Source organism: Agrilus planipennis, unplaced genomic scaffold (assembly GCF_000699045.2).
Source record: "Agrilus planipennis isolate EAB-ADULT unplaced genomic scaffold, Apla_2.0 scaffold16, whole genome shotgun sequence".
Classification (NCBI taxonomy): Eukaryota; Metazoa; Arthropoda; class Insecta; order Coleoptera; family Buprestidae; genus Agrilus; species Agrilus planipennis.
The window spans coordinates 233,179-259,719 of NW_020438946.1; the positions used below are offsets into that span (position 1 = coordinate 233,179).

Sequence of the window (26,541 nt, forward strand, 5' to 3'; positions counted from 1 at the left end):
CAGGGCCGTAGCGAGGCCGGTTCAAGCGGTGCGGCGCACCGGGGCCCCCGCAGTCGAGGGGCCCCTTAGCAGTTTTCTGTTTTCAAAAAATGACTTCTAAAAAAAACTATGCTGTTAGAGATGAGCTGAGTCAAACTACGAAATGAACATCATAATTTTTTATTTTACTTTTTTCTATATCAATTTTTGTCACAATACTCCATATATTTGATCAGGTACGTAGTTACATGGAATGCATACATCTCGAAATCGCGAATACTTCTACATTCATGGTTTCCTTAAATCCGTTGATATAATTATCATTGCTACCATAAAAAATTACTAATTGCTGACCATAAATCTATATCACCCGAAACATCACTATAGAATTCATTGCACAAACATCAAGTGCCTGCTCTTATTTCTAAAACGTTTTTTTTCTCGATTTGATAGCAGCAAAATCATCAATAGTTTTATCGAAATTTATTTTTCGGGCTCGCTCATTTTCAATGCTGCCAACTGCCGCCCATGCCGACACCGCGACGTTGGCATCACCGTGAGAGGTTATCTGTCAGTGCTGCACGGGGAATCATCTATTCGTGAAATTAAAACATTTTTTTTAATGACATTTTTCTGATCATCAATTTTAAGAAGGGCCCCTTGCGGAATACCGCACCGGGGCCCCGAGCTCATCGCTACGGCCCTGCTGACACTTGTTTTTGACCCTCTAACCTAACCCAAACTAATTTTTCCTAGAATATAATCATCAAAACCCGAATTCAGTTTCACTACTTTCGTCTAGACTAGATGAAACTACATTTCAAATTTATAAACTTTTAAAATATTAGATAAGAACGGAAATATTAAAAGATATCTACGTATTATCACAACCCTTCTTGCGTGATCACTCTTGATTATAAAGCTACCCTATCATTTCCGATTGTAACAATCAAACGTCGACATTTTCCATACTATTATAACATTTGCGTTCGTTTTCGCTGAAAATCGAATCAATTTATTGTCTATTTGATAACAGTAAACGTTTTCAATTTAATTTCTTGATGCGATCACTCAAATTATTGGATATTATTGTGTCTGTTTGTTCAGTGTCTGGTAGAACGTTGAATGATGTTCGGGGTATCGTTTATAGCGCGGGTTATAATTCTGTTATAATGCGATTATCGATTATTAATTTCCTCCTAGGAAATTGGGAATGTCAGGAATATCGTTTTTGCCAAGGGAACATTTTGATTTATGTTACAACACAACATCATACGTGCACACACGTATATATGTATAGATGAAATGGAAACGATAACCTAAAAATGATGAAGAAATTAATTGAAAACGGCTACATCTAGGGTGTAATAATACGTACTACGAGCATTTGCAAGTCAAATTGATGGATTATAATGAAAATTGTCACCGAATTTAACCACAATAGATACTACGTGATTCCACGTTTCTATTTCAATGCAAAACTGATAAGTACTTCGTTAATAGCATCAGATAACACACGATGGAAAGAGTAGTAGAGATATAAATCAGAGGATAGCGCAGGGTAGCGTCATTTTAATGCTAGCTAACGGTTAATTTAGAATTTCGAAAAAAAATCGGTTGTCTGTAAAGTCGGTTTACTGACGATAGTTGAACGTGACAACGTCATAAGAAAATACTGATGGAATGGTTTCATTTTTCAAAAGAAAATTTTAATTTTATTTGTTTGATAGATATTTTGTATGGATATAGAGAAGGAGGCAAATGTGTATTATTGTATAGCAGCTGTCCACGCGGACGCATCGCTCACTCAAGTAGGAGAGAGACAGATGTCGAACGCTGCCGAACGCGAAGGCCGATTGTGCCTCTTTGTCGCTCGTTCCGCGCTCTCGCTTGCACTTCAAGCCTTAAATGGAACGCCTCAGAGTGAGGTAACGCCGCATGAGTCATGTTTTTTCGTGCCTGCAGTCGGCTCTATCGAATTATAAGACGTTGTCGCGTCAAAACATTGTTAAAGGTATATTTGGAGCACGGGTATGAAGGCATTCAAAATGTGGTGTGAAAGATGGACGCTGGGCACGGCGGAAAAGAAAAGGTTAAAAGCGTTAGAAATGTGGTGTTACATGCAAATAATGAGGATACCGTGAATAGAGAAGGTTAGAAATGAAGAGGTATCAAAAAGAATAGGAAAACAGAGGACTCTATGGAAGTCAATAAGAAATAGACGAGATAGGTTAGTAGGACACCTTCTCAGGCACGAAGTCAGTGACATATTAGAGGCAGAAGCAAGAGTTAAGAGGAAAAAAGTTAGACCTAGATTAGAATAGTTAAGGATGTATACTTCATTTACTTACCTAGATTAGAATAGTTAAGGATGTATACTTCATTTACTTTCTCTAGCGATGTGCCCCTTTCAATGTATTGGATGCGCGCTTGCAAAATCGTAGGTAGGGAGAAAAAAGCTCATTATACTCTCGACTCTTGTTCATTAAACATACTTTTTCATTACAGTACCTGCCAAAAGTTTTGTTTAATCATGAATAGTAATGCGAGTCGAAAACAAGCGTTAAAGCCTTTAATATGTCTTCAAATATAAATAAACACCTCGTTGATATTTTCAGTAGTAATTGGTACAAATAACAGCACATTTGAGCAATGCAATTTTAGTGGATAAAATGGTCAATTTTTCCGTGCAGTACTCTACAGATTATACGCTCCTCACCGGTTAAGAGTTTGGCCGAGAGTTGTCTCCTTCCTTTTCTAGCCTAGTGCTGTTCTTTTCTACTTTACGCCGGTCAAACTGAAGGTCACATCGCTACAGAAACTAAACGAAGTTATAGGATGTTTTAGTTTTAGAGAAATGCAAAGATTAGCTCAGGATAGGTAGGAGTGGAGGTGCGTATCCAACCAGTCATGGGACTTTTATATAGAAGCCGAGTATTTTTTATTAAAGATGACTATTAGAATTATATTTATAGTTATGTTAATTATTTTTTTTGGTTGAAATGCATCATTTAGGATTCTTTTACTTAAAAATCCATTAGTGTAAAGCGTTAAGCTCTCAGACAATTACTGATGTACCTAAATCTAATGTCAGACAAAAGTTATGTCGTAGATAATACAATTGTAATTTATGCCAATAGGTTGTGTGAAAGTTGTGAATGCCCCAAGAGTAATTTACGAAAGCTACATTCGCTTGTTAAGTCTTGTGGCAGAAGTAAGGTTTTCTCTTCGTCAAATGTTCAAATGCCTTGTCAAATTAAAGTTGATATTTTCATAAAAGGAGTAGGAAAACTGAGGGCTTTATGGAAGTTAATAATAAATAGACGAGATAGGTTGGTACTAGTGATGTTACAGTCTTGGTTTTGCTAATTCGATCTGAAACTTGATCTTGTTCAAATACTTCTAATCTTGCTGTGAGTTATGAAAACTCTAAAGTTACCGTTCCTTCAATGCATAAATTGACCCTTTTTCAACGAATAAATTGACCTTTTAGAGAACAAAATAATACAAGATACTTGAAAGAAGTAAAAAATATCGAAAAAAAATTACTTTGTCTCTATATTTCAACCATGTGTTATCCAGACAAAGAAACAAAGGACACTTACTCCGAGGACATTCTTATATATCGCTTTTTTTGAACAATGGTGAAATTTCTTTTTTTTCTTTCTTTCTTATATTGAGTGTTAAAATCTAGTAAAGCAAACTGAAAATTTCACATACTAAAAATGTTTTGTTCCAAGAAAAGAATATATTGTAGCGAGCACGAGTGTGTTTGTGTGCGATCGGGCACACGTGTGCGTGAACGGCTTATCGATTCGCCGACTAGCCGCGGGCGCCTTTCTTCATGTGCGCCGTGTTTGTAAATGTGTGTGTCGTACCTGCGTTCTGGGAAAGCAGTTATACAGTTCAAAGAAAAAATAAACTATCCGGATGTTTCCAGAAGATTCTAGAAAGTAAACAAAAGAGTATTTAAAGGAAGAGACGATCGCCGAGAGAGGAGAAATAAATTGACCGTTGCAGAAGTGAATCAAGAAATAAATTGACCGTTGCAGAAGTGAATCAAGAAATAAATTGACAGAGATAGCAGTGAAATAAATAGCTCAGTGAATAGTGATATATCAACAGTAGTGTAAATAAATAGAATAATTCATAACCTAAGTTTAGTAATAATTTAATAGTGTTTTTAAGTTCTTCAATAANATAGTGATATATCAACAGTAGTGTAAATAAATAGAATAATTCATAACCTTAGTTTAGTAATAATTTAATAGTGTTTTTAAGTTCTTTAATAATTAGTGTAAATAAATAGTTTTTGTCGTTATCAGTCCTAGGAGTTAATTTTGTTAAACCCACGAACATTACAAAATTAAAGTTGCTTTGAATAGTTTAACTCATAAATCATAAATTTTTCATTTAATCTTGCGTAATTGATCTTTATCTTGCATATTCACTCATCACTAACTATGAACAATGACTTATTAGTACGATTTTGTCACCTTGCAGACTTGGTGTTTATAAATATATTATAAGCTTATTTCAACGATTTCAACACAACTGTCTGATTGAAAATCCGACAATCATGAATTATGCCATTGTTTGATTCTTTTAACGACTTTTTTAACGGAACTTAATGATTAGTTTGGGACTTTGGTAAGGGTGATATTTAATAAAAAAACTCGCCAGAACGAATACGTAAACCATTAAACGTAATGGTTTTGCCGCGGATACCCACTTATAAACTAGACCTTAAAAAACTCCAAATGGAATAGAACGTTAAATTAAAAATCAAAAATGTTATTAAACTTACCTAAGGTAACTCTACAAAGCTCAAGCAGGCTCTGCAATCGCTTCATATACGAACACAAAGACGAACGTTCGGCTTCGAAGTCTTCACAATTATCAGTTTGAGAATAGGGCTCGACGCAGTTGAGAACACCGTCTTTGACCACGTAATGTATCAGATCCATGGCCCTCCGCATCTGACAGAACACGGTGTCCCTGTTTTCTCTGGCTGTCGTGCTTTCAGGATGTCGCAGGCACGTCTGCAAGAGAAATTGTTTCCAATTAAAAGACTTCCCTAGACAAAAATTTTCAGTCTCTCTCCAGTCTCTCAGAGTCTTTCAGCGTCTGTCACAGTCTTTCACAGTCTCTTAGTTATTGCCTAGGTGTTTTTATGAAACCTCACAGTCTCTGTATAACAGACTCGAACGATAAGATTGTTAGTTCAGAGATTCGAGTCTCTCACAGAGAGACTGAATGAATAAAACTGAAAAATTGAGAGACTCGAGTCTCTCGTAGAAAGACTGGGATCTCTGAAATATGTTGAACTTAGAAACTTTTAACCATGTCTATCGAAACACCACTTGTTGAGAGATTCGAGTCTCTCGTTCAGAGAATCGAGTCTCTCGTTCAGAGAATCGAGTCTCTCGTTCAGAGAATCGAGTCTCTCGTTCAGAGAATCGAGTCTCTCGTTCAGAGAATCGAGTCTCTCGTTCAGAGAATCGAGTCTCTCGTTCAGAGAATCGAGTCTCTCGTTCAGAGAATCGAGTCTCTCGTTCAGAGAATCGAGTCTCTCGTTCAGAGAATCGAGTCTCTCGTTCAGAGATTCGAGTCTCTCGTTCACAGGCGGGATGCGAAATGAGGATCTCTCTATGAGCGACTCGAGTCTCTCATTCAGAGACGCAGCGACATCAGAGAGACTCGATGAGAGACGGAGACTAGAGTTTCGCTTTCAGAGACTCTGAGAGAATTATGAAATATCATGTTTCGTGAATTAAGTTACCTGCTATTTATCTAGGGTTCTGTGCTTCAAAAGAAAAAATGACCGATTTTTTTTAAAGGACCCCTAGTCTTTAGTCTCTACAAAGGTAATGACGTATAATAAGTTAAACTGATGTGCTGTATTTGAACAGTCAAAAGCGATTTTATGTATTCAGCCTAGCGAAGATAATCAACAAAATTCCGAAATAGGATTTACACGACTGGCGATTGTAAGCCTGTAGCACTTTCAAATTAGAGCATCTATATCCGCATTTTGTTAGCCACTGAAACGGAAATACCGCATCCAAAACGGTTACAATCAAGCCACTCGCCAGCTAAATCAAACCCATTGATGCGACAAATTTACAGATTTAAACGTGGACAATGAAATAGTACATATGGAGATACAAATGACTATTTAAATAGCGTTTCCATGTAGCCTAAACAATTGAAATAAAACGTTTTTAAAATGGCCACGGATCTACAAATTATAACTTTTTGTTGCTCCCTTAAATTGTATAACTACTTCAAAGTAATTTTGATGCTGCTAATACCGATCATGACGTCAGCTTTCATCAATCACAGCAGAATTTTAAACGAAGGCAATACATATAATATAAAATGGAAAACTAGAGACATAGTCAGTTATTGACAATATATCGCCATCTATAGTATTTGGTATGTATGACAAGAGCTTTACGAAAGCATCTACTTGCCTAACTAAATCGCCGACGCATTTCGATCGTATTGTACTTCATCAGCACGCTATAGGCAGTCTCGACAAATCACCACTGTGGCACTCAATATTAATCATGGAAGTCACAAAAAGAAGCAATTAAGATCAAAACGAGCAATGTACTTACATATTTTGTCTAACATCATGATCTGAGGTTATAAAAAATAAAAAGTGTAAAGCAGAAACTTTTCTTCAATCAAATTTATTTAAAAAAATCGACCATAAGTGGTTGCAATTAGAAGATTTTGATTAGAGAAGTATGACTACGAAGTATTGGTTGTATTTCACGCAATAATTAATAATTAATCGTGAGGATTGAATAAATTTTAATTTTATTAATTTAGTTTGTGAATCGATCACGTATATAAATTGCAAAGTAGATTCGATTTGCCAAGTACCTATAAAGGGTGTTTCTAAAATAAGTAGCAAGCTTGTGAGGATATTAACCAGATTCAATAGGAAATAGGGAATCGCATGGCGAGTAAAACAAAAGATTTGTGCGAAAGCCAGAGAAAGCTGCAATCCGAAGCCGTCCCTGTGCGTGAATAGGCAATGTTCAGAGAAGTTGCGATAACAACTAAGCAGCTGCATCGACGGATAATGTAAACGGTGACGGTTGTGTTGTGTAAAGTAGATACCAACATCTACTACACATTATTATGCATTATTATTGCGATAAAGATTAACTAACTTTGTTCATCGCTGATAGTATACAGTATTATTTAAAGTGGCATTAAGAACATAAAATAAAGAAAAACGTAACGTTATATTAATTAACATTACAGTTACGGTAAATATCGGTAGAATGCGATCTACATTTTAAAAAGCTTTATCAAAGATTGATTTTTCGTCATGTAGCATCAATACTCCAGATTAGGGCGCTATTAAATCGATTTATTATTGGTGTATATAAAATCCTGTGTGTGTTTGTGAATGGCATTACACTGGACCTCCCTGTACGTATAACATTCCCTTACAAACAAAAAATATAAGACTCACCTTGCTCGAAGTCAAAAGCATCATCGTGGAACGTTCGAGGACCTGTCTAGCGGCTGCCATTTGAGCTCGCCGCCTTTCATCCTTCAGGTCGTTCTGCCTGTCGCCGGTCAAGTGCGCCAATTCCACCATTTCAGCACCGAACTGACTGAAAGCTTTCACGAACTCCGTAAAGTTGTTCACTGACTCCAGTCGTCCCAGACTCCGCTGGACCTGGACAAATTATTATGTTGTTCCCAAAAGTGTACACGGGTGTTACATAAAACAGTACAATCAAGAGTACAACAACCACATAGTACATATACACAAATTAAAACATACAGGGCGTTCCAATTCAATGTTTAATGGAGATACAATGATCACACATATCTAATAATGGGTCACATTATAAACGCAAAGTTGTTCTCTTTAACCTATCATTCATCATCATAAGGTCGTCAGTCCTAAAACCGGTTGGACACACATCTTCACTACTTATCCTGAGCTAATCTTCGCATTTCCCTAAAACTAGAACATCCCACATCCTTAACTATTTGTAACCAGTAATCTAATCTAGTTCCACCTCTGCTCCTCTAAACTCCTGTTTCTGCCATTAATATGTCTCTGACTAGAGCTTCATCCCTGAGAAGGATTACTATTCCTATCTCGATGCTGTGTTTTCTTCCGGGCTTTTTGGCCGTGGCCCGTCGTAACTGATGACGACTCAGCACCTGCCCAGTTACCACTGAAAATGCCGTCACCAAAGAACGGCGAAACGTTTGGAAAAGCAAGATTCCACGGACCACGACCAAAAAAACCGGAAGAAAACACAGCATCGATAGACGCTGGCCGTGAAAGCCTAAGAACTACAGATTTCCTATCTCGCCTATTTTTTATTGACTTCCATAAAGCCCTCTGTTCTCCTATTCTTTCTAATACCTCTTCATTTCTATTTCAGTATACTCATCATTCGCCGGTAACACCACATGTCGAACGCTTCCGAATAGGGGACTAGTTTACGTCCGGGGTGCTTTACCCCAGAGGACGTCATCATTCGAGTTTGGTGTGTTCGTCTTGGGATATCGTAATGTGATGGTTTCCCGTTGCCTTCCACATCGCAGTATTATGCATCACAGTGCCACCACCGAACCTCGTTATCTCTACCACCCTGAGTACTGAAAAAGCTACTGCCCTCTTTTAGGGACTTGTCTTAGTGTGGTTTCTCTTTAAGAACCCCCCCCCCACCTATCATCATCATAAGGTAAAGTGTTTAGACACATCCATAAGCGTAGCTAAAAATTTTTCCTAGGGAAGGAGCAAATTTTCAATAGCTGTGAATGTATTAAATTTTAAATGTGTTTGGTTTCTGTTTTCAGACTTTGTGTCGATATCATGACTCGTCAGAGCCTTTTCTGGAAGAGGTAATGAGCTTGCTAGGTGGCAATGTCTCCTCCCCTTGCCCCTGCCTATCTACGCCCCTGATCTATTCTTTGCATTACTCGAAAACTCTAGTAGCCTACATCGTTAACTATTTGTGAACAGTAATATAATGTAAGTATCCCTCTACTCCTTCTAACTCGTACTGTTTCTGCTTCTAATTTGTCTCTAGGGTCTAGCTAGTCCTTCCTATCCTAACTCCCTCTGTTCTCCTACTCTTTCTAATAAATTCTATTTACAGTATTTTTGACATCTTCCTATAACACCGCCCTTTTTACATCCCTTATATGCCAATATTTTTGTTTTATTTTAATTCATTTTCATTGCATACTTTTCTATCAATACCACCCTAAGGCTAACTGTAACTCCTCCTTGCTAGATGCTAATACTGCTATATCTTCCTCAAATCAAGTCATGCTAATCTTTTGTCCCTATAATATATCTAACCCTAAAACTGCAGTGATTTAAGCATCTTCTCCCTTGCACCCTTTTTCCATTTACATCTAGATTTCAGATATGTTCTCTCACCTTGTCTTTTGCTAATAGCAATTGCTTGACTACGACTATGTCTGCTAAAAGAAGAACTCGAGTCACCGCTCCGAGTAGACATCTAGCGGCACGTACTAATACTGTCCTGTCGGATAGAATCTCAACTTCCGCCTCTCCGCAAATCCTTTCTATTGCACTTCCTGAAACAAACCATTTAGTTTGAATGAAATGAGCAAGTTAGATTAGGTTATAACCTAACCTAACCGAACCTAGGTTATAACCTAACCTAACCGAACCTAACCTATAGGTTAGGTTAGGTTAGGTTAGGTTATGTTCAACCACTTATGTGAGAAAAAATTAAATGGTGTATGGGTAGAAGTGACCATGTAGGACATCAAGGACGTGTATGTATAGTCAATTTTGTTAACCAAGGATTATTTTAATATCAGCTTTTTTATTTTGCTAATCCACTGTCAACGGCAAATTGGTTTCTGCCTGTTTATTAAAAACATGTCCTTATATGATTATAATTAAGGTCTGGATTTTGCTGACCGATAATTACTTTCATCGAACATTTTTCATTCCACTGGATTATCCATTCAGTTTTTTGATCAATTAGTTTGTAAGCTGACCAGATGTCTATAGTTAGGGTCATAAGGTTATGGCAGGAAAAGACTACACTCACGAAGTCATGAAAGAAAATACAAAGCAACTGCAACACTCAATTCATGAGTGTTTGTCTTCTCCTACCATAACTTAATAATTTTAATATGGTATGTCTATCAAACCAGACATTTGGATAATTTGTATACTATGAAATGACTAGCTAATTTACAAACTATCCATCACGTAGACATATTAACCGTAACACATAGATATATAATAGCAATACTGGTAATTCTAAATACGTACCTACAATGAGAAACCTACTGAAAAAAATCGGTTGTCTGTAAAGTCGGTTTACTGGCGATACTTGAACGTGACAACGTCATAAGAAAATACTGATGGAATGGTTTCATTTTTCAAAAGAAAATTTTAATTTTATTTGTTTGATAGATATTTTGTATGGATATAGAGAAGGAGGCAAATGGAAATGTATTATTGTATAGCAGCTGTCCACGCGGACGCATCGCTCACTCAAGTAGGAGAGAGACAGATGTCGAACGCTGCCGAACGCGGAGGCCGATTGTGCCTCTTTGTCGCTCGTTCCGCGCTCTCGCTTGCACTTCAAGCCTTAAATGGAACGCCTCAGAGCGAGGTAACGCCGCATGAGTCATGTTTTCTGGTGCGTGCAGCCGGCTCCATCGAATTATAAGACGTTGTCACGTCAAAAAGCATACTACATATTGACATTCGCAATTGCTACTGCGAAAATATTCTAGAGTTTAAGTTCTAGCTTCTTCATAAATAATAATTTGTCACACTAATAGAGTTAGGCTTGGTAATCTAGCTATTCATTAATTTTAAGTTACTACACGATAGGAAAACCATGAAACTAGTGAGTAAATTATGTTCTCATTTTGCTCTGTCTTCATTCTAACGTTAAAAGCAAAATTATTTAAGGTCAGGTGTCACAGATCGAGAGGCATACTTTAGGCCAATCTACAGAGTGGATCAAAACTCTATGGATCTAGAGCAAGATCAGACATATTGCAAATATATTCATTTTTCTTTAATTACTCAAATCGTTTCATACGATTTCAGTAACATTTGGTACACAGATTATATGTATAAAAGTTCTAATTTGTGATGTATGATGAGTTTGGAATCTCAGGAACCAGTGGCTGCTCTTTGCCCACGGAGTTCTAAAACACCTTAGGAAATGTACTCCTACTACGTGGCCCATTTTTTACAATTTTTTACCCCCCCTTCCTCCTCAGTGACCACCCGCAGTATATATGCCAAAACCATACCCCTGTGGTTTTCACGTAGTAATTAATAAATATGGTTTTAAATCATTTTTTGTATACAGAAAGTTTTAAATATATTATCTACATAACGAAACCCTAAGCCCCCCCTACCCCCTGTGACCATGCGTGGTATTTTTGAGGACCCCTCCCTCCCTGACAGGTCACGTAATATAATTCCGTTCCCTCATATTTATGTAAACGTAATGAGCTACTCGATCGTCGTAGGTAAATAATGGTCCACGGTCTTATTTCTCTGTCTCCCTCTACCATCCCTTTGTTCTCGCGCCAATATAATAAATTACCATCAAGGTCTCTTGAAGGTAAAGTTGGTGAGAATTAATGAGAATATTAAAACTGTCCCATCCAGGCCAAAAGACCGTATCTATTGAAATTCGATTGTGAAAGCAAGGCGAGACTTGGCACTTGGAAACTTTCAAACTGCATACTTGATTTGTTTTCCATCGTACACTTAACATTGTTATTCATTCATGCTATCCAAGAAATTTAATTTTCTAGATTTAAGCATCTTTAGTTATCGTATTACTTCAGCGGTGACAAGGTCACAATATTCGACAAAGTTTTATCGTCATTTAAAAGTTGAGCTCAGACTCAGGATGTTCACACCAAGACAAAGTTAACTATTTAGTTCACATGAGAAAAAAAATTGCTTAAAGTAACTGAAGATGAGTTTATATACAAAACAAAATCATGTGTTTCAGAAAATTAACCCCGAAAGTTTTAGAATAACCTATACATCTATATTATTCAAGTAATTTGAAGATGCATATAAGAAGTTAATGTCCTTGATTGCTCAATTATTTTTTTCTAGATTTAAAAATGAACTTTTACTGATAATAATAAATTCAAATTCACAAAAAATTAATTTTTTATTTTAATTTACTTCCCTGTTTTGCTACTCGAATTCTAAACTGTCTATTGCTTTTTATCCGAACTATAGCATATCACTTTTCTACATATCTTTGTGTTTCAGTCATACATTCTTAACAACTTTTCCCATATAACGTTATTAAAAAGTTTTTTAGATTTACAAATCACTTGTACGTGCTAATTCTTTCGTCTATCATTTTCTCTATTAGACAAATCGTAAAGCCACACTGTGAATAATTCTTTTTAAGTTAGATGAGAATTATTATTTAAATTTTAAGTCTACAAAAATACAGTCGCTTTCAATGTTGCTTTACCAAATGTTTGAAGAGAAACTGGAATCCGTAAAAATTACTAACGTTTAATTAAAGATTTCGATTAAACGAAGATGTTCGAGATAAAAGAATAGATGTAATACAATCCATTCTTTTATGCAACAACCGTTATAATTACAAGACAAAACCGTTTTTCATAGCGTTTTAATTCGCAAATATTTTGTTAGAATATAGTGAATCGATCGACTTTACGACATTTCACGCAAGCTTTGCTGTTTTTCTACATTATTTAGCCGAAAAATACATTTTTTTTTTACCATTTTTCCACTACTAACTAACAACAAGAGATAAACAATATAATACACAAAATCTTATTTGTTTCAAAGTCGACTTAAAGCAAATGTCACACTCGATATTTTACAGCTTTGAATTAGCTTTTACTGCTCGCTCACATTTCTAGAGCATTAGCTGGCGGCGCTTAAATTAGTAATACGCTTTACGTACGTATTCGGCTTTAGATTAATCTGAAATGTCGTTTTATTTTGAAACTTCTATAATAAACAGTGGCATATAAACGCCGGATTACGTTTTATATATTACGAGTGGTTCTGTCAACAACACCCGCGTCATAAACTTCTGTTTTACGCCCTAAAGCATTATCTATTTCGTTTATCTCAATTAAAAGATATTGTCTGATAAACCAAAAGTATCATAAAAACTATTTAGGTAAGTACTATAAAATTGGCACACGACCAATAAAAACAGTTTAAAATACCACCCATTTGAACGTACACTACAGTGTGCTGAAGGTATTGTATTAACAAGCGTTTATGTGACGTTTTAAAGTATCCACTACAAATTATATTTTTATTCATAGCATCACGTGTGGCCGATATTCGTAATATATCATCGATATACTCAACGTAACATTAGAAAAAGGAAAAAAGCATTGCATCTGCGGGAATTAGAACCCGGGTCGCCCGAGTAGTAAGCAGTAGGTTAGGTTAGGTTAGGTTATGGTTAAAGTTACCTTGATTGACTTGTGTAAAGTGCTATACACCATCAGTTTATATTAAATTATACAATAAACTATATGATTAGAAAGAATTTCCTAGTTGGCATATGTAAAGTGATGTGTACCAAAGATTTAGATTAGGTTGTTGTGGAAAAAATTTACCTGATTGGCATATATAACGTGGTATGGACCAGAAATAAGTTTTACGTAACAAAAACTGATATACGGGGTCGCCATGCTTAAAATGACAGCAATGTGTACATATTAGAGACAGAAACAGGAGTTAAAAGAAGTAGAGGTAGACCTAGATTAGATTACTGTTCGATAATAGTTAAGGATGTGGGATGATCTAGTTTCAGGGAAATGCGAAAATTAGCTCAGGATAGGAAGGAGTGAAGGTGCTTGTCCAGCCAGTCTTAGGACTGACGACTTTGTGATGATAATCAAGGAGTAGCGTCGACAACGGTACCCAACTGTCCAAATCTGAACGGACTATTGATAAATCCTAACTTCAACCAAACTGAAATGGTACATACAATGATGGACAAATGGATAGGCGATTTTAAAATCAAACAGCTCATTAGTTTCTAATCATATCTCACATTAAATTATACCGAATCAATCAAAACAATGCTATCTTTTATATGTAACTGATAAATTAATTAAATTAAATTGATATAAGGATTTGGCATTTTCCGATTTTTTTCAAATTATTGACCGGGAGTTTGACTTCTGGGGCTTATTTTTGCCACATGGATTTTGATATTAACAGTTAACCCTTTACTTATCTGGCTGTTTCTTTCCTTCCTTAAATTCTTTATCATTGATTTTGACTTTCCTCGAACTGCAAAATACAGTCCCAACCTTCAACTTTCTGGACTGCTCTTGGTCGTCTCACTGGTTACATTCAATTACATAATTATCAATTACACATCAAACTGAGCATTGCTTTAATAGGTATAGACTAGGCATCGTTTGACGTGAAATACGATTGGAAGCCACTGAGTTATTTGACTGCGAAATAGCTCATTTATTCTATCTATTACCCTCTGCAAAACCTCCAAGAAGTCTGCATCTATTCTTTCAATCCTAACATTCGTAAATATGAAGACGTATTCATCATCTTCATAAGGTCGTCAGCTCGAAGACCAATGGTTAGACACTCATCTCTACTTCTTCGTAATAACTTGAGTCAATTATCGTATTTCTCAACAACTACGAGGGTGGATTGATAAGTTTCCGGCCTAACCAAGAGATGACGCCACTAGGCCTACCTTGAGGTGACATTCTATAGTACCATCCTTGGATAGCTTGTAGCTATAGTTTCAGCCCGATCTCCTTGCTAGTGTAGGTTTGACAGCACGCTGAACAAGACGCCTCTGTGGTTTTCGTAAAAATGGAAAAGCAGGAAAATCGTGCTGTCATCAAATACTTTTATTTGAAGGGGTTAACGCCGAAGGAAATTAAAAAAGAGATGGACTCAACACTGGGGACATCCTCCCCGTCATATTCAACCGTTAAGCAGTGGGTTTCCGAGTTTAAAAAGGGTCGTGTGAGCACCTCTGATGGGCCTCGCTCAGGACGCCCCGTTGAGGTCACAACTCCAGATATGATCGAAAAAATTCATCAAATAGTGCTGGGAGACCGCAGATTGAAAGTGCGTGAGATAGCTGAGACCTGTAAGATGTCATATGAACGTGTGCAACATATTTTGCACCAACATTTGCATATGGAAAAGCTCTGTGCAAGATGGGTGCCGCGTTTGCTAACAGTCGACCAAAAATTGATTCGAAAAAACATTTCTACCGCAAATTTGTCATTGTATAAGCGTAATCCAAGCGAATTTTTGCGTCGATTCGTAACCGTTGACGAAACGTGGGTCCACCACTACACTCCTGAAACCAAAGAACAGTCTAAACAGTGGATTGGACCAGGGGAACCAACTCCAAAGAAGGCAAAAACAATTTTTTCGGCGAACAAGGTTATGGCTACTGTTTTTTGGGATGCAAGAGGTATTATATACATTGATTACCTTGCAAAGGGTAATACTATCACTGGTCAATACTACGCAGACTTATTGCAACGTTTGAGCCACGAGGTGAAAATTAAACGACCTCATCTGGCGAAGAAAAAAATCTTGTTTCATCACGATAACGCACCAGCGCACACGTCAATCGTTGCGACGGCTAAAATCAACGATCTAAAGTTTGAATTGATGCCGCACCCTCCTTACTCTCCAGACCTAGCCCCGAGTGACTATTTTCTGTTCCCTAATCTCAAAAAATGGCTTGGCGGTAAGAGATTTGCGGACAATGAAGAAGTAATCGAAGCTGTAAATGGTTATTTTGAGGAGCTTGACGAATCAGTCTATAGAGATGGCATTAATAGACTGGAACACCGCTATGAGAAATGTATCAGCCTTGGAGGAGATTATGTTGAGAAATAAAAAAAAAAAATTTTTAAAAACCTTGTTTTTCTTGGTCAGGCCGGAAACTTATCAATCCACCCTCGTATTTGCGAACAGTAATCTAATCTAGATTTACCTCTACTCCTCTTAACTCCTGTTTCTGCTTCTAATATGTCTCTGACTAGACCTTCATTCATGAGAAGGTGTACTACCAACCTAATATCACCTACCTCTTATTGACTTCCGCAGCTTGCTGTTCTCCTGCTCTTTCTAAAACCTCCTCATTTTTCTATCCACGATAAAAAGAGTTCACTCATTCCGACCAATTAATTAATTAATTCATTCATTCATTCATTCAATCATAATTACACAATTAATTACAATTAATCATACAATACAAGGACCTCAATTCGGAAACAATAAAGTGACTTAATTAATCACATAAATAAAAGAACGTATCTAACGTGGAACAGCGCCGTTGAAGTTCCCAACAGGAACAGGGGACTCTAACTTAGGCGCTAATAGAATTTATGCGTGTATCGTGTAAGAAAATGCTGACAAAGTTACGCTGTCGTTATCGTAGATTTCTTTTTATCGTGCCTGTACACGTTACGAGCCGTTTTTCTTTTCCTTTTCCGCAGCTGCTGCCTTTACACAAATTTATGAGACGGCATGGCTTTATAAATAAAAGCATGACATCCGTACGTACGTACGCACAAACGCCAGCAAAAACCGCTACGAAAAAGGCAAAGTAAAATACGTATACGAGCATCGTTTCCAATGGTTATGACATCATACAAGAAACAGAATACTAACAATAAGGCCACTTTCACACGATGTACTGCATGCGGTAAATCGCAACGATATCAAAATATATCCAACATATTAAATGTATTTAAAGCAAACGCTTTCATACTGATGTGATCCGATATTAAAATCGTTGCAGTAAAAAATGTCGCAAATGCATTCCGATTTGTATTGATAAATCGTGCGGTAAAAATACTGCACGTGAGGTGTATTCAATGTAACCAAATATACGCTTTCACACATGTCGTGTGTCGCACCAACTTATCGTTGTCCATGGTTGCCGATACTCAATTCTGCCGCACGTGTATGATATGCTAACCGCAAATTGAAGCCATTAACATATCTTTAATTTTAATAGAATATATATATGCAACCAAATATACTCCCGAATGGAGACATTTAGATTCGCCCACTTTTTTTTCAATTGTTTATTTCCAACTGCAATCCGTAAAAATAACTAAAGTTTAATTAAAGATTTCGATTAAACGAAGATGTTCTAGATAAAAGAATAGATGTGTAATACAATCCGTTCTTTTATGCAACAACCGTTATAATTACAAGGGAAAAACGTTTTTCTTAGCGTTTTAATTCGTAAATATTTTGTTAAAATATAGTGAATCGATCGACTTTACGACATTTCACGCAAGCTTTGCTGTTTTTCTACATTATTTAGCCGAAAAATACATTTTTTTTGACCATTTTTCCACTACTAACTAACAACAAGAGATAAACAATATAATACACAAAATCTCATTTGTTTCAAAGTCGACTTAAAGCAAATGTCACACTCGATATTTTACAGCTTTGAATTAGCTTTTACTGCTCGCTCACATTTCTAGAGCATTAGCTCGCGGCGCTTAAATTAGTAATACGTTTTACGTACGTATTCGGCTTTAGATTAATCTGCTAACCGCAATTTGAAGCCATTAACATATCTTTAATTTTAATAGAATTCCTATTTTTCGCTTTATTAGTTACATACAACTAAACCAGACAACACTGCGAGGATATGTAGGTCCACTGACGATATACTTAGGTTGGGTTAAGGTATGAGTTTCGGCGGTAAGTGCTATGCAATAGTATACCGAATTGCGGAAGTTCCGCATACTTCTCTACACCCGCTTCTGTATCTGGTTTTATAACAAAAGCTTATCGAAACTTAACAAAATCTTATTTCACGTCTTTCTGAAAAGCAATATACCAGAACAATAAAACAAGTCGTAAAAATTTATTACTTTTATCTGCTGGCCGAATCTGACCGTTTTCAAAACGCAATTTATACAGAATTGCTTGTACGAATGTAGCATGGTGGGCACATGTACCTACGCCAGCTTTTACCCAATCCCCAATTTCTCCAATAGCTTAGGACATAAATCTATTTCCTAGCATTGCGTATGTTGATATTTTCCAAATTTTATTCTCTTCTAATTAGTAATTATTACCTTAATTTAGAAACTTCCTTGACTTCCAGCTAAGTCCTCCTAATAGAGTCACCTAAAATCATTACACTTCCGCATCCGCTTCCGCAAATAACTATTTAGTTGTGTTTTCGCTTTACCTTTACCTTTTAAGAACTTCCCATTTCCTTTCCATATCCTAATTATTATTTCGTGAAAAGTTCAGCAACTAATAAATGTTAACAGTATCTTCGGTTGAGTAAAATCTTTTTATAGCGAAGATGCTCGCACACAATTTTAGATCGCGATGCTTTTACTGTAGCTATTTCGACAAAACGACTACCGCACGACGTTCCCTTCAAGGGCGCTAATGAACGAGAACAGCAAGTCGTAATATTCTACCATAAATTTCACTTGCTAACCTGCCGTTTTTATCACATCCTTCATAACTCTCCCGGCGCTTTCTCAACCACTTAGAGGGTGTACTAATAACGACTACAAAGTTTACTTACGTGCTAAACTTTACTACAGTAAAAAGTTATTCGAAGTGACGTGAAACATTAAGTACTTCGGATACTCTTAATTTTAACTTCTGTACATAATTACTTTTATCATTTTGCAGAAGAGTATGAAATGAAGGCAAATAAGGGAAGGATCAAATATGCTGGTAGTATATAAAGTAAGGTTAAAATTAACTTAAAAATTGAAGACGAAAATCTGGAAGTCCTCGGTTTAGGAAGTCAGATATATTGGATAATTCACAATAAAAAAGGGACAGATACACACGAATAATTCTATAAGGGTTCTGTCTTTAATTCGGACGTACGGAATTCTAACCCGAGAACTTCGCACTTCACTTCCCATTGTAGTTGAAAAAAAAAACATGTTCCCTCATATAATCAAACTGCAAGTGTAAATTTGTACGCACCATATTTTTTTGTTTAAAAATTTACTACGTTATGTTCAGACCATAGTTTATAGTTTACCATTCTTATTAATTTTTATGTAATTTATAAGTAAAGAAAGTTCAGTAGAGTTAGGGGGGTGGAGGGTACCTAATGGTCAATTTTCCCCTATTTTCTTAAATAAAATTAAAACTATTTATGTTAAAATTGTATATTTGCGACCCTTAAAACAAGCCCTTTCATTTGATGTGTCACACGGTACAGTTTGCAAAACTTTTTTCTTTTAATTTCCTGTTGGCCCCCCAAGAATGACCCCCATGTTCAAAATTAATTTATTTACGTTATTCATCCGTGTTTGGGTCACAAAAATTCATATGTGGACTAAATTTCAACTTAATCGGTCCAATAGGTTTGGAGTAAATTGACTATGACGGACAGACGGACACACGAGTGATTCTATAAGGGTTCCGTTTTTCATTCGGACGTACGGAACCCTAAAAATAGGTAGACATAAAACAAATAATAGAGCAGAGTACAATCGTTTCTCCAAAAAGAATTCATTCTGTTAATTTGGAACATGGTTAGAAATGAGAATTATTGGAAAAAGTATTAGTCCAGAAGGCACAATATGGAGGTTAATAAGGAAAAGGAGAAATAGAACAACCAAACACCTTCTAAGACATGAAGGGGTAGTTAGAGAGATACGACAGTTAGAAAGAGAAGTACAGAGAGGCAGTAGCAACTCAAACCATCACCTAATCAAAGTTAAAACCACTCTTCATCAACATAGGGTCGTCATTCCTAAGACTGGATGAGCACGCACCTCCACTGTTTCCTATTCTTAGCTAATCTTCGCATTTTCCTAGTACTACAACTCTTCGATGCTGTGTTCTCTTCCGGGCTTTTTGGCCGTGGTCCGTGGAATTTTGCTTTTCCAGACGTTTCGCCGTTCTTTGCTGCACTCATCAGTTACGACTCAGCACCCGCCCAGTCACCACTGAAGATGCCGTCAGCAAAGAACGGCGAAACGTCTGGAAAAGCAAGATTCCAGGGATCACGGCCAAAAAGCCCGGAAGAGAACACAGCAACGATTGACGCCGGCCGTGAAAGCCTAAGAACTACACTAGAACTCTCCTTAAGTGCTGTTTTTGCTTCTAGTATGACTTTAACTATACTTTCATGCCTAAGAAAGTCCCTTTTAACCCATCTCGCCCTCTCTTCTTCTATTACCTCCTCATTTCTAACAACAAAGAGCAGAAAAGTAATTATTATTACGTAGAGGTTGAAAAAAGTTTATTGTGTCGTGTTCATCAAATTTATGTTACATGACGACTCCATTATTTATTCACATAACATTGTCTTCATCTAACTTATGAAGAAGTTGCGTTCGTTTGTTGGTTGCAGGTTTAGAAATCGAGGTGCTCGGGTTGATAACTCGTTACTTGCTAAAAAGCGAGAAACACTGAACAAAACACGAAACAAATTGCAACGTACATGAGTTAACGGACGTACTTCCTTCGGACTCACGTAGGTACTTGCACTCCAACAACCGACGTCAGATTTCGTAATTTTTCCCTTGAGCAGGACTTCTCAACAGCCCGATGCATTCAAACAGGTTAAGGAGCGCTTACAGGTCGAGAAGCACAAGACTCCAGTACAAGCTATTGGGCACGTTTTTAAAAATAAAATGGGGGAGGCATTGAACTCAGAAAACGACTAGCTATTACATAATCGGCCCCTTCTATTGGAACCGTTTGATCCCTCTAAAAATCACCGCAACTGTGTTTACGTCGTTAATGCGTGACGTAGTATGTGTACAAATCGTAAGCTAAAATTGTATTCTTTGTTATCAAAAAAATTTGGGCAGGTACTCTCCAATCTCCCTTGAGTAATCTTAGAAATATATTAATCAAATGAAAACAAAAGGGAAGTGAAGAATTATCTGTGGAAGGTCCAAGGATTTGCATGTGATGTAAGGAAACCACAAAAAGCTAAGACCAGGGCAGAAGGACCTAATGTAGCCACTCTCTGTAGTCGTATGTGATGAGAGATGTGACTATCAAAGTTGTGGTTCTGAGAAGAACCGATTTAGTAATATCGTTGGACACATTATCTGCATCTTTGATGATCCCAAGGGTTGACACTTTATCAGCATCAGAATAAGAGTGAGCCTGGTGTTAGACTAATTTTATTGAAATATTTACAGGCTATTTATACTAAATTATTTACATGGTTTTATATGGTGAGGAACATTTCAGCACAATACATTTGTGTGTGTATTTGCTGTTGACCCAGTTAGTCGCAGTGTGTCGCGACCTAACTAAGTCAGCACAAATGTAGACGCTTAATTGATACACACAATAAATGTTTTTCGCTATACCGAGTGTTCCCACACTAAAATCGAACCGGTGTCCCTCGAATTCTAAGCAATAGTCTGAACCTCCACACCATGTGGCTTGATATTCTTTGTTATAATTGACGCCTGACTTACACTTGTAGAGACAGAGCTAAGCTGTATCCCAACACCTCAGCAGATGGACACAGTACCTATATCCAAAGGCTGTAGCTATGTGATTCCTTTGGGGAAAAACAAATCCGTAACCCACAACCCGTTACTGTCAGGTAATTCGTAAAGTAGATACTTTTTACCTTTTACAATACAATTCATTATTTCCGCACTGAATCTGAGTAATCGATAGTACCTTGCGGCGTTCCCCATGTTACTGTGGAGAAGGAAAATACGCTAATGAATGATGCACTTAAAAATAAACACTCACAAACATAACAGCTGATTGAGATTGAGCTCAAATAGATGGCGTCTATGGTGTCTGGTGCAAACCCTGAAGTGCGAATTGCAAAGATACATTATATCCAAAAAATCTCAGCTTCGCGAAGGCGGAATCGTAACTTTGTATCTTGAAGATTTATTGAAAGTAGATCAACACTGTAAAGTTATTCTTTAAAAAACACTATTACCAACTACCAGAGTTTTTATCGTTTTTAGCAATTATTTTGCCACTTTATACTTGAAAGAAGTAAAAAATAACGGAAAAAAATTGTTAATATTTTCCAGACATAGGAACAAATAAACTTACTCCGAGAAAATTATTGTAGATCCCTTTTTTCAGATTCCCTGTTTTGTTTTATTTCAAGAAAAAAATATATTAAAGTTGCTCCAGAAGTTTAACTCATAAATCCACCGGAAGTAATCATTTATAATTTAGAGTTGCATTTTTGGTTTAGGTCTTGCATGGTATTAATCTTGGTCTTTTTCGTTCGGTCTTGATTTTAGTCTTGGTCTTGTTCGTACTTGCTATTGTAATTCCTAAGTGTAGTTCTATGTCATGACATGTAATCTTTTCTACCATTTTATTCCATTTGTCGAGGCTCAAGCACCATATAAAAAACTTTAACTCTGAAAACAAACGTCTACTGCCACGTTGAATGCAAAATCATAGATAAAAAAGTATCCATTCTTCCCTATGTACCTTCTAGATAAGTATATAAATTTATAATAATAGCCTACAGGAGGACTTCCTTAAATACAGAATTTCCCTATGCAAAGCTTTTTATACTTCAACTCCAGCAAAGGTTTTTGGATTAAATCTCTTTCGTTACTGCTATTGAGATATTAGCTTTATGGTTTCTCCTAAACTTTTACGACATCGTCGTGTTATCAACATAAACCTTGTTTTATGTATCAGCATTACCTCTTGGTGATCTCTGAGATTCTCTTGTATCAATCTCCTTAGAACGCATGAACCGTCGTCTACTTTGAAAATTCGGTGAGGCCGATCTGTTAATTATTTATTAAATCGTCTACAATTTAACACATAGATAGTTATTAGGGAGCACTCTACTAATTATAGCAGTTTATCTTCGCTTAACGTTAAATAAAAAATTTTGTCCGTCAGACAATATCTTACTAAGACATCTACTTGTACAACCGAAAATAAAAACGAGCAGGCGCACAGAGTTTCAAGGATCAGGCGGAAGGCCGTTTTCGTGGGAATGGACGATAATGATGGATAATGGAAAAATAACAACTAACAACTAAATGCATAAAAATAATCAACATAATCATAAGGTCGTCAGTCCTAAGATGTACATGCACTCCACTCCTTCATATCCTGGGCTAATGTTCGCATTTTCCTGAAACTAGAACATTCGACATTCTTAACTATTTGCGAAGAGTAGAAGAAGAATCTAAGTTTACCTCTAACCCTCTAATACTTCCATTTCTACCACTTTTTGTCTCTGACAAGACCTTCATGCCTGAGAAGGTGTCCTACCAACCTATCTCGCCTATTTCATATTGACTTCCAAAGAGTCCTCTGTTTTCCTATTCTTTCTAATACCTCTTCATTTCTAACCTTCTCCATCCACGGTATTCTTATCAGTCATCTGTAACACCACATTTCGAACGCTTTTAACCTTTTCTTTTCCACCGCGCCCACCGTCCATGATTCGCATTCGTACAGCGCCACGCTCCAAACATCACCTTTAATAATCTTTCTCGAATTTCTAAATTAACCGTTTACGATCATAGAATCTTTTTATTGAAGGCGAATGGACCCTGCACTATTCTCTGCTTTATATCCCTACTCCTCCCTACTGCTCCTTTCATCCTCACTTATCTCACTTCCTAGATACCTAAAATCAGCCACTTATTCTAATCTTTCGTCTCCTATCTTTATATTGGCTCTTTCCCTACTTTTTCTTCCTTTTTATTTTACTTCTAGTTATTTTCATACAATACTGTTTTGTCAATACCACTTCCATTTTATTTAAAACCATCTCTAACTCCTCCGTGCTAGATGCCAATACTGCTATATCATCTGCAAATCTAAGAATATCTAATCTATCTAATCTTTTGCCCCTGTATATCTATTCCTACAGTTGTACTGTCTTTAATAATGTTAGTCGCATCTTGGATGTATCGATTAAAAAATAGCGGGGACAGTGTGCATCCCTGTCTGACTTCCTTCCTAATATTTACTTCTCTAAGTTGCAGCCCCAGCTCTATAACTGCTTGTTGCTCTTTATACAAACTAACTATCACTCTTCTATCTCTGTAACTCATCCCTACGTTTTTAAGTATATTTAACATCTTGTCCCATTTAACATTATCAAAAGCTTTTTCTAAATCTACAAATCCTATGTACGCACTCTTTCCTTTTTCTATCGTTTCCTCTATTGTTACCCGTAAAGCTAGAATGGCCTCCCGCGTTCCTCTATTTCTTCTAAACCCAAANTAACATCTTGTCCCATTTAACATTATCAAAAGCTTTTTCTAAATCTACAAATCCTATGTACGCACTCTTTCCTTTTTCTATCGTTTCCTCTATTATTACCCATAAAGCTAGAATAACCTCCCGCGTTCCTATATTTCTTCTAAACCCAAATTTATCTTCCCCTAATAGTTCTTCCGCCCTTTTTTCCATCCGCCTCTGTACAACTTTAACTTTTTGACGCATGGAAAGTTAAGCTTATTGTTCTAAATATCATCGTACCTCTCTTTTTAGGGATGGTTACTACCACGTTCCGTTTATAATCCTCCGGGACTTTCCCCGTCTCATGTAAAAATAATAGAAAATAAATAAATTTCGGAATTTTTATTCGAATCACGACAATTGTTTCGCTAACATCAAGAAGAGCGTGTACATCAAGTAAATGTCAATTCCGTCATGACGTTCAAATATCTAAATGTGTGAACAAAATAATAAATCAAGCATAAAACATCAGTATTATTTCCAACAACAAATGTAAAGTGGAGACACCACCCGACCAGATTGCAAAGCACCAAGAAGCAATCTAAAGTCTAATAAAACGAACGGGATCCCACATTAATCATGGCAGCATGTAGACTAACCCACTAACAACTCGAGCGTAATCGCATCAGGGTATTTTGCGACACACCACCGCGAAACCGCGATACTAAATTAAATTAGCTCTCCCTCGGACTTGACTCTTTTGTTGTATACCAAAGACAAATGTTGTACTCATAATTAATTAAAAATGGAGGTAGTTTTAAGGACCTACACACCCACGAGTCATGACCCCTTTTCACCAAGTATTAAAACGTTATTGCTAGTTGTATTTCTTGTGGGGAGTATTTTAAGAACCAGGTTTACATTAATACCCCGAGGAATATCGCCGAGTTAAAAGAAAACATTCGCCTTGAACTAAACAAAATTGAACCTTATATAAAACACCATGGACATATTCCAAAGGTGCGTGCAACAAAATGGAAGACATCTGGAACACATAATTTTTAAATAATGAAATCTTATTGCTAATAACTTTTTAATAAAAGTATTTTTTCCTAAAATGTGTAACTTTTTTAAGTTATTTTAAAAACCCTAACCCTGCCATGAGACACCCTCAGTCATCTTGGTCTTGTCTTGCGAAAATGCAAGACTGTCTTTATACTAGTAAGAATCAGACCAATATCGAATCAACAAGACCAAAAATGAAACTAAGACCGAACGAACAGGACCAGAACTAAAACCAAAACCGAACGAACAAGAACTAATACTCACTCTTAAATAAATATTAATTGTTGTTAAATAAACATTTACTGTAATACACTTACTGTAATATAACTGCACGAATATAACCAAAAAATTAATTTAGCACTATACTATAGTGAATATACATTATACTATAACATATGAGTTGCCGGTCACTAACAGCTGACTGTAATACCGATATGCGTATGAACGCCTTTCTATTCTCATAGTCTATCATGCCGCAAGACAAAACGTTGCAAAACGTGTCGTTTCATGGCCTTGAGATTTTACTCTCAACGAGCCCAAAGAAGTTTCACTTCAAAAAAAATCTTTACCACTGTTTGACAAAAGAGATCTACAAGAATGTCTTTGTTCCTATTATGGACAACGCATGGTTGAAATATAGAGAATTTTTATTTTTTTTTTTTATATATTTTACTACTTTCAAGTACGTTATGCTATTTTGTTCGCTAGAAAGGCAATTCATGCGTTGGAAAAAAGGTCAATTTAAGCATTAGAGGAAAGGTAAGTTCTTGACTTCTCGTAACTCTCAGAATTATCGACACTACTGTCTTTAAAACTCATGACAAGAGACCAAGACCAAGAACAAAGAAGTAAGGTCAAGATCAATACCAAGACTGCGTGCAAGTCTTGGTATTAGTCTTGCTTTGATCATCACTGGACACCCGGTATAAAGTTTTAATCAAATGAACTTTATCAATAAATACTTATTCAACTGTTTTGCAGTTCTGATTTGTATTATCTAGAATTGTTTGTACATGTGGGGTAAAAAACTTTCTTGTCCCTGAAGTTGAAGCGCTTTGGGATAAGTCCAATACTTCAATAATACAAAAATATTAACAATACAGATGTAAATATTTATCGCACTTCTGTATTGCTCTTTGCACTGTGTTATTAGGCTGGGTACCTACTCTACTAATTTCCTTACTGTAGAAACCATCAGAGCGGAATCAACTGTTTAAACATGCCGGCCGGGTCACCCTATTTTTGCTACTATTATCCTGTTTAATTTACCTAAAATTAATATCTAA

The 26,541-nt window shown here is 36.5% G+C and overlaps 1 protein-coding gene across 5 annotated transcripts in view; it reads right to left on the reverse strand.

Annotated features, from left to right (window-relative positions):
- Positions 1-26,541, reverse strand: part of LOC108744688 (alpha-catulin) — a 296,147-nt gene that overhangs the window by 211,783 nt on the left and 57,823 nt on the right. For all 5 annotated transcript variants that reach the window (XR_003231151.1, XM_025974677.1, XM_025974676.1 and 2 more), the window contains 3 exons: positions 9,416-9,576; positions 7,475-7,684; positions 4,787-5,021 (listed from right to left, as the gene is read on the reverse strand). Coding sequence is in view for 4 of the 5 variants with exons in the window: in XM_025974677.1 (XP_025830462.1) it covers positions 4,787-5,021; positions 7,475-7,684; positions 9,416-9,576 (606 nt within the window). In the remaining variant the exon portion in view is untranslated. The remainder of the gene's footprint in view (positions 1-4,786; positions 5,022-7,474; positions 7,685-9,415; positions 9,577-26,541) is intronic.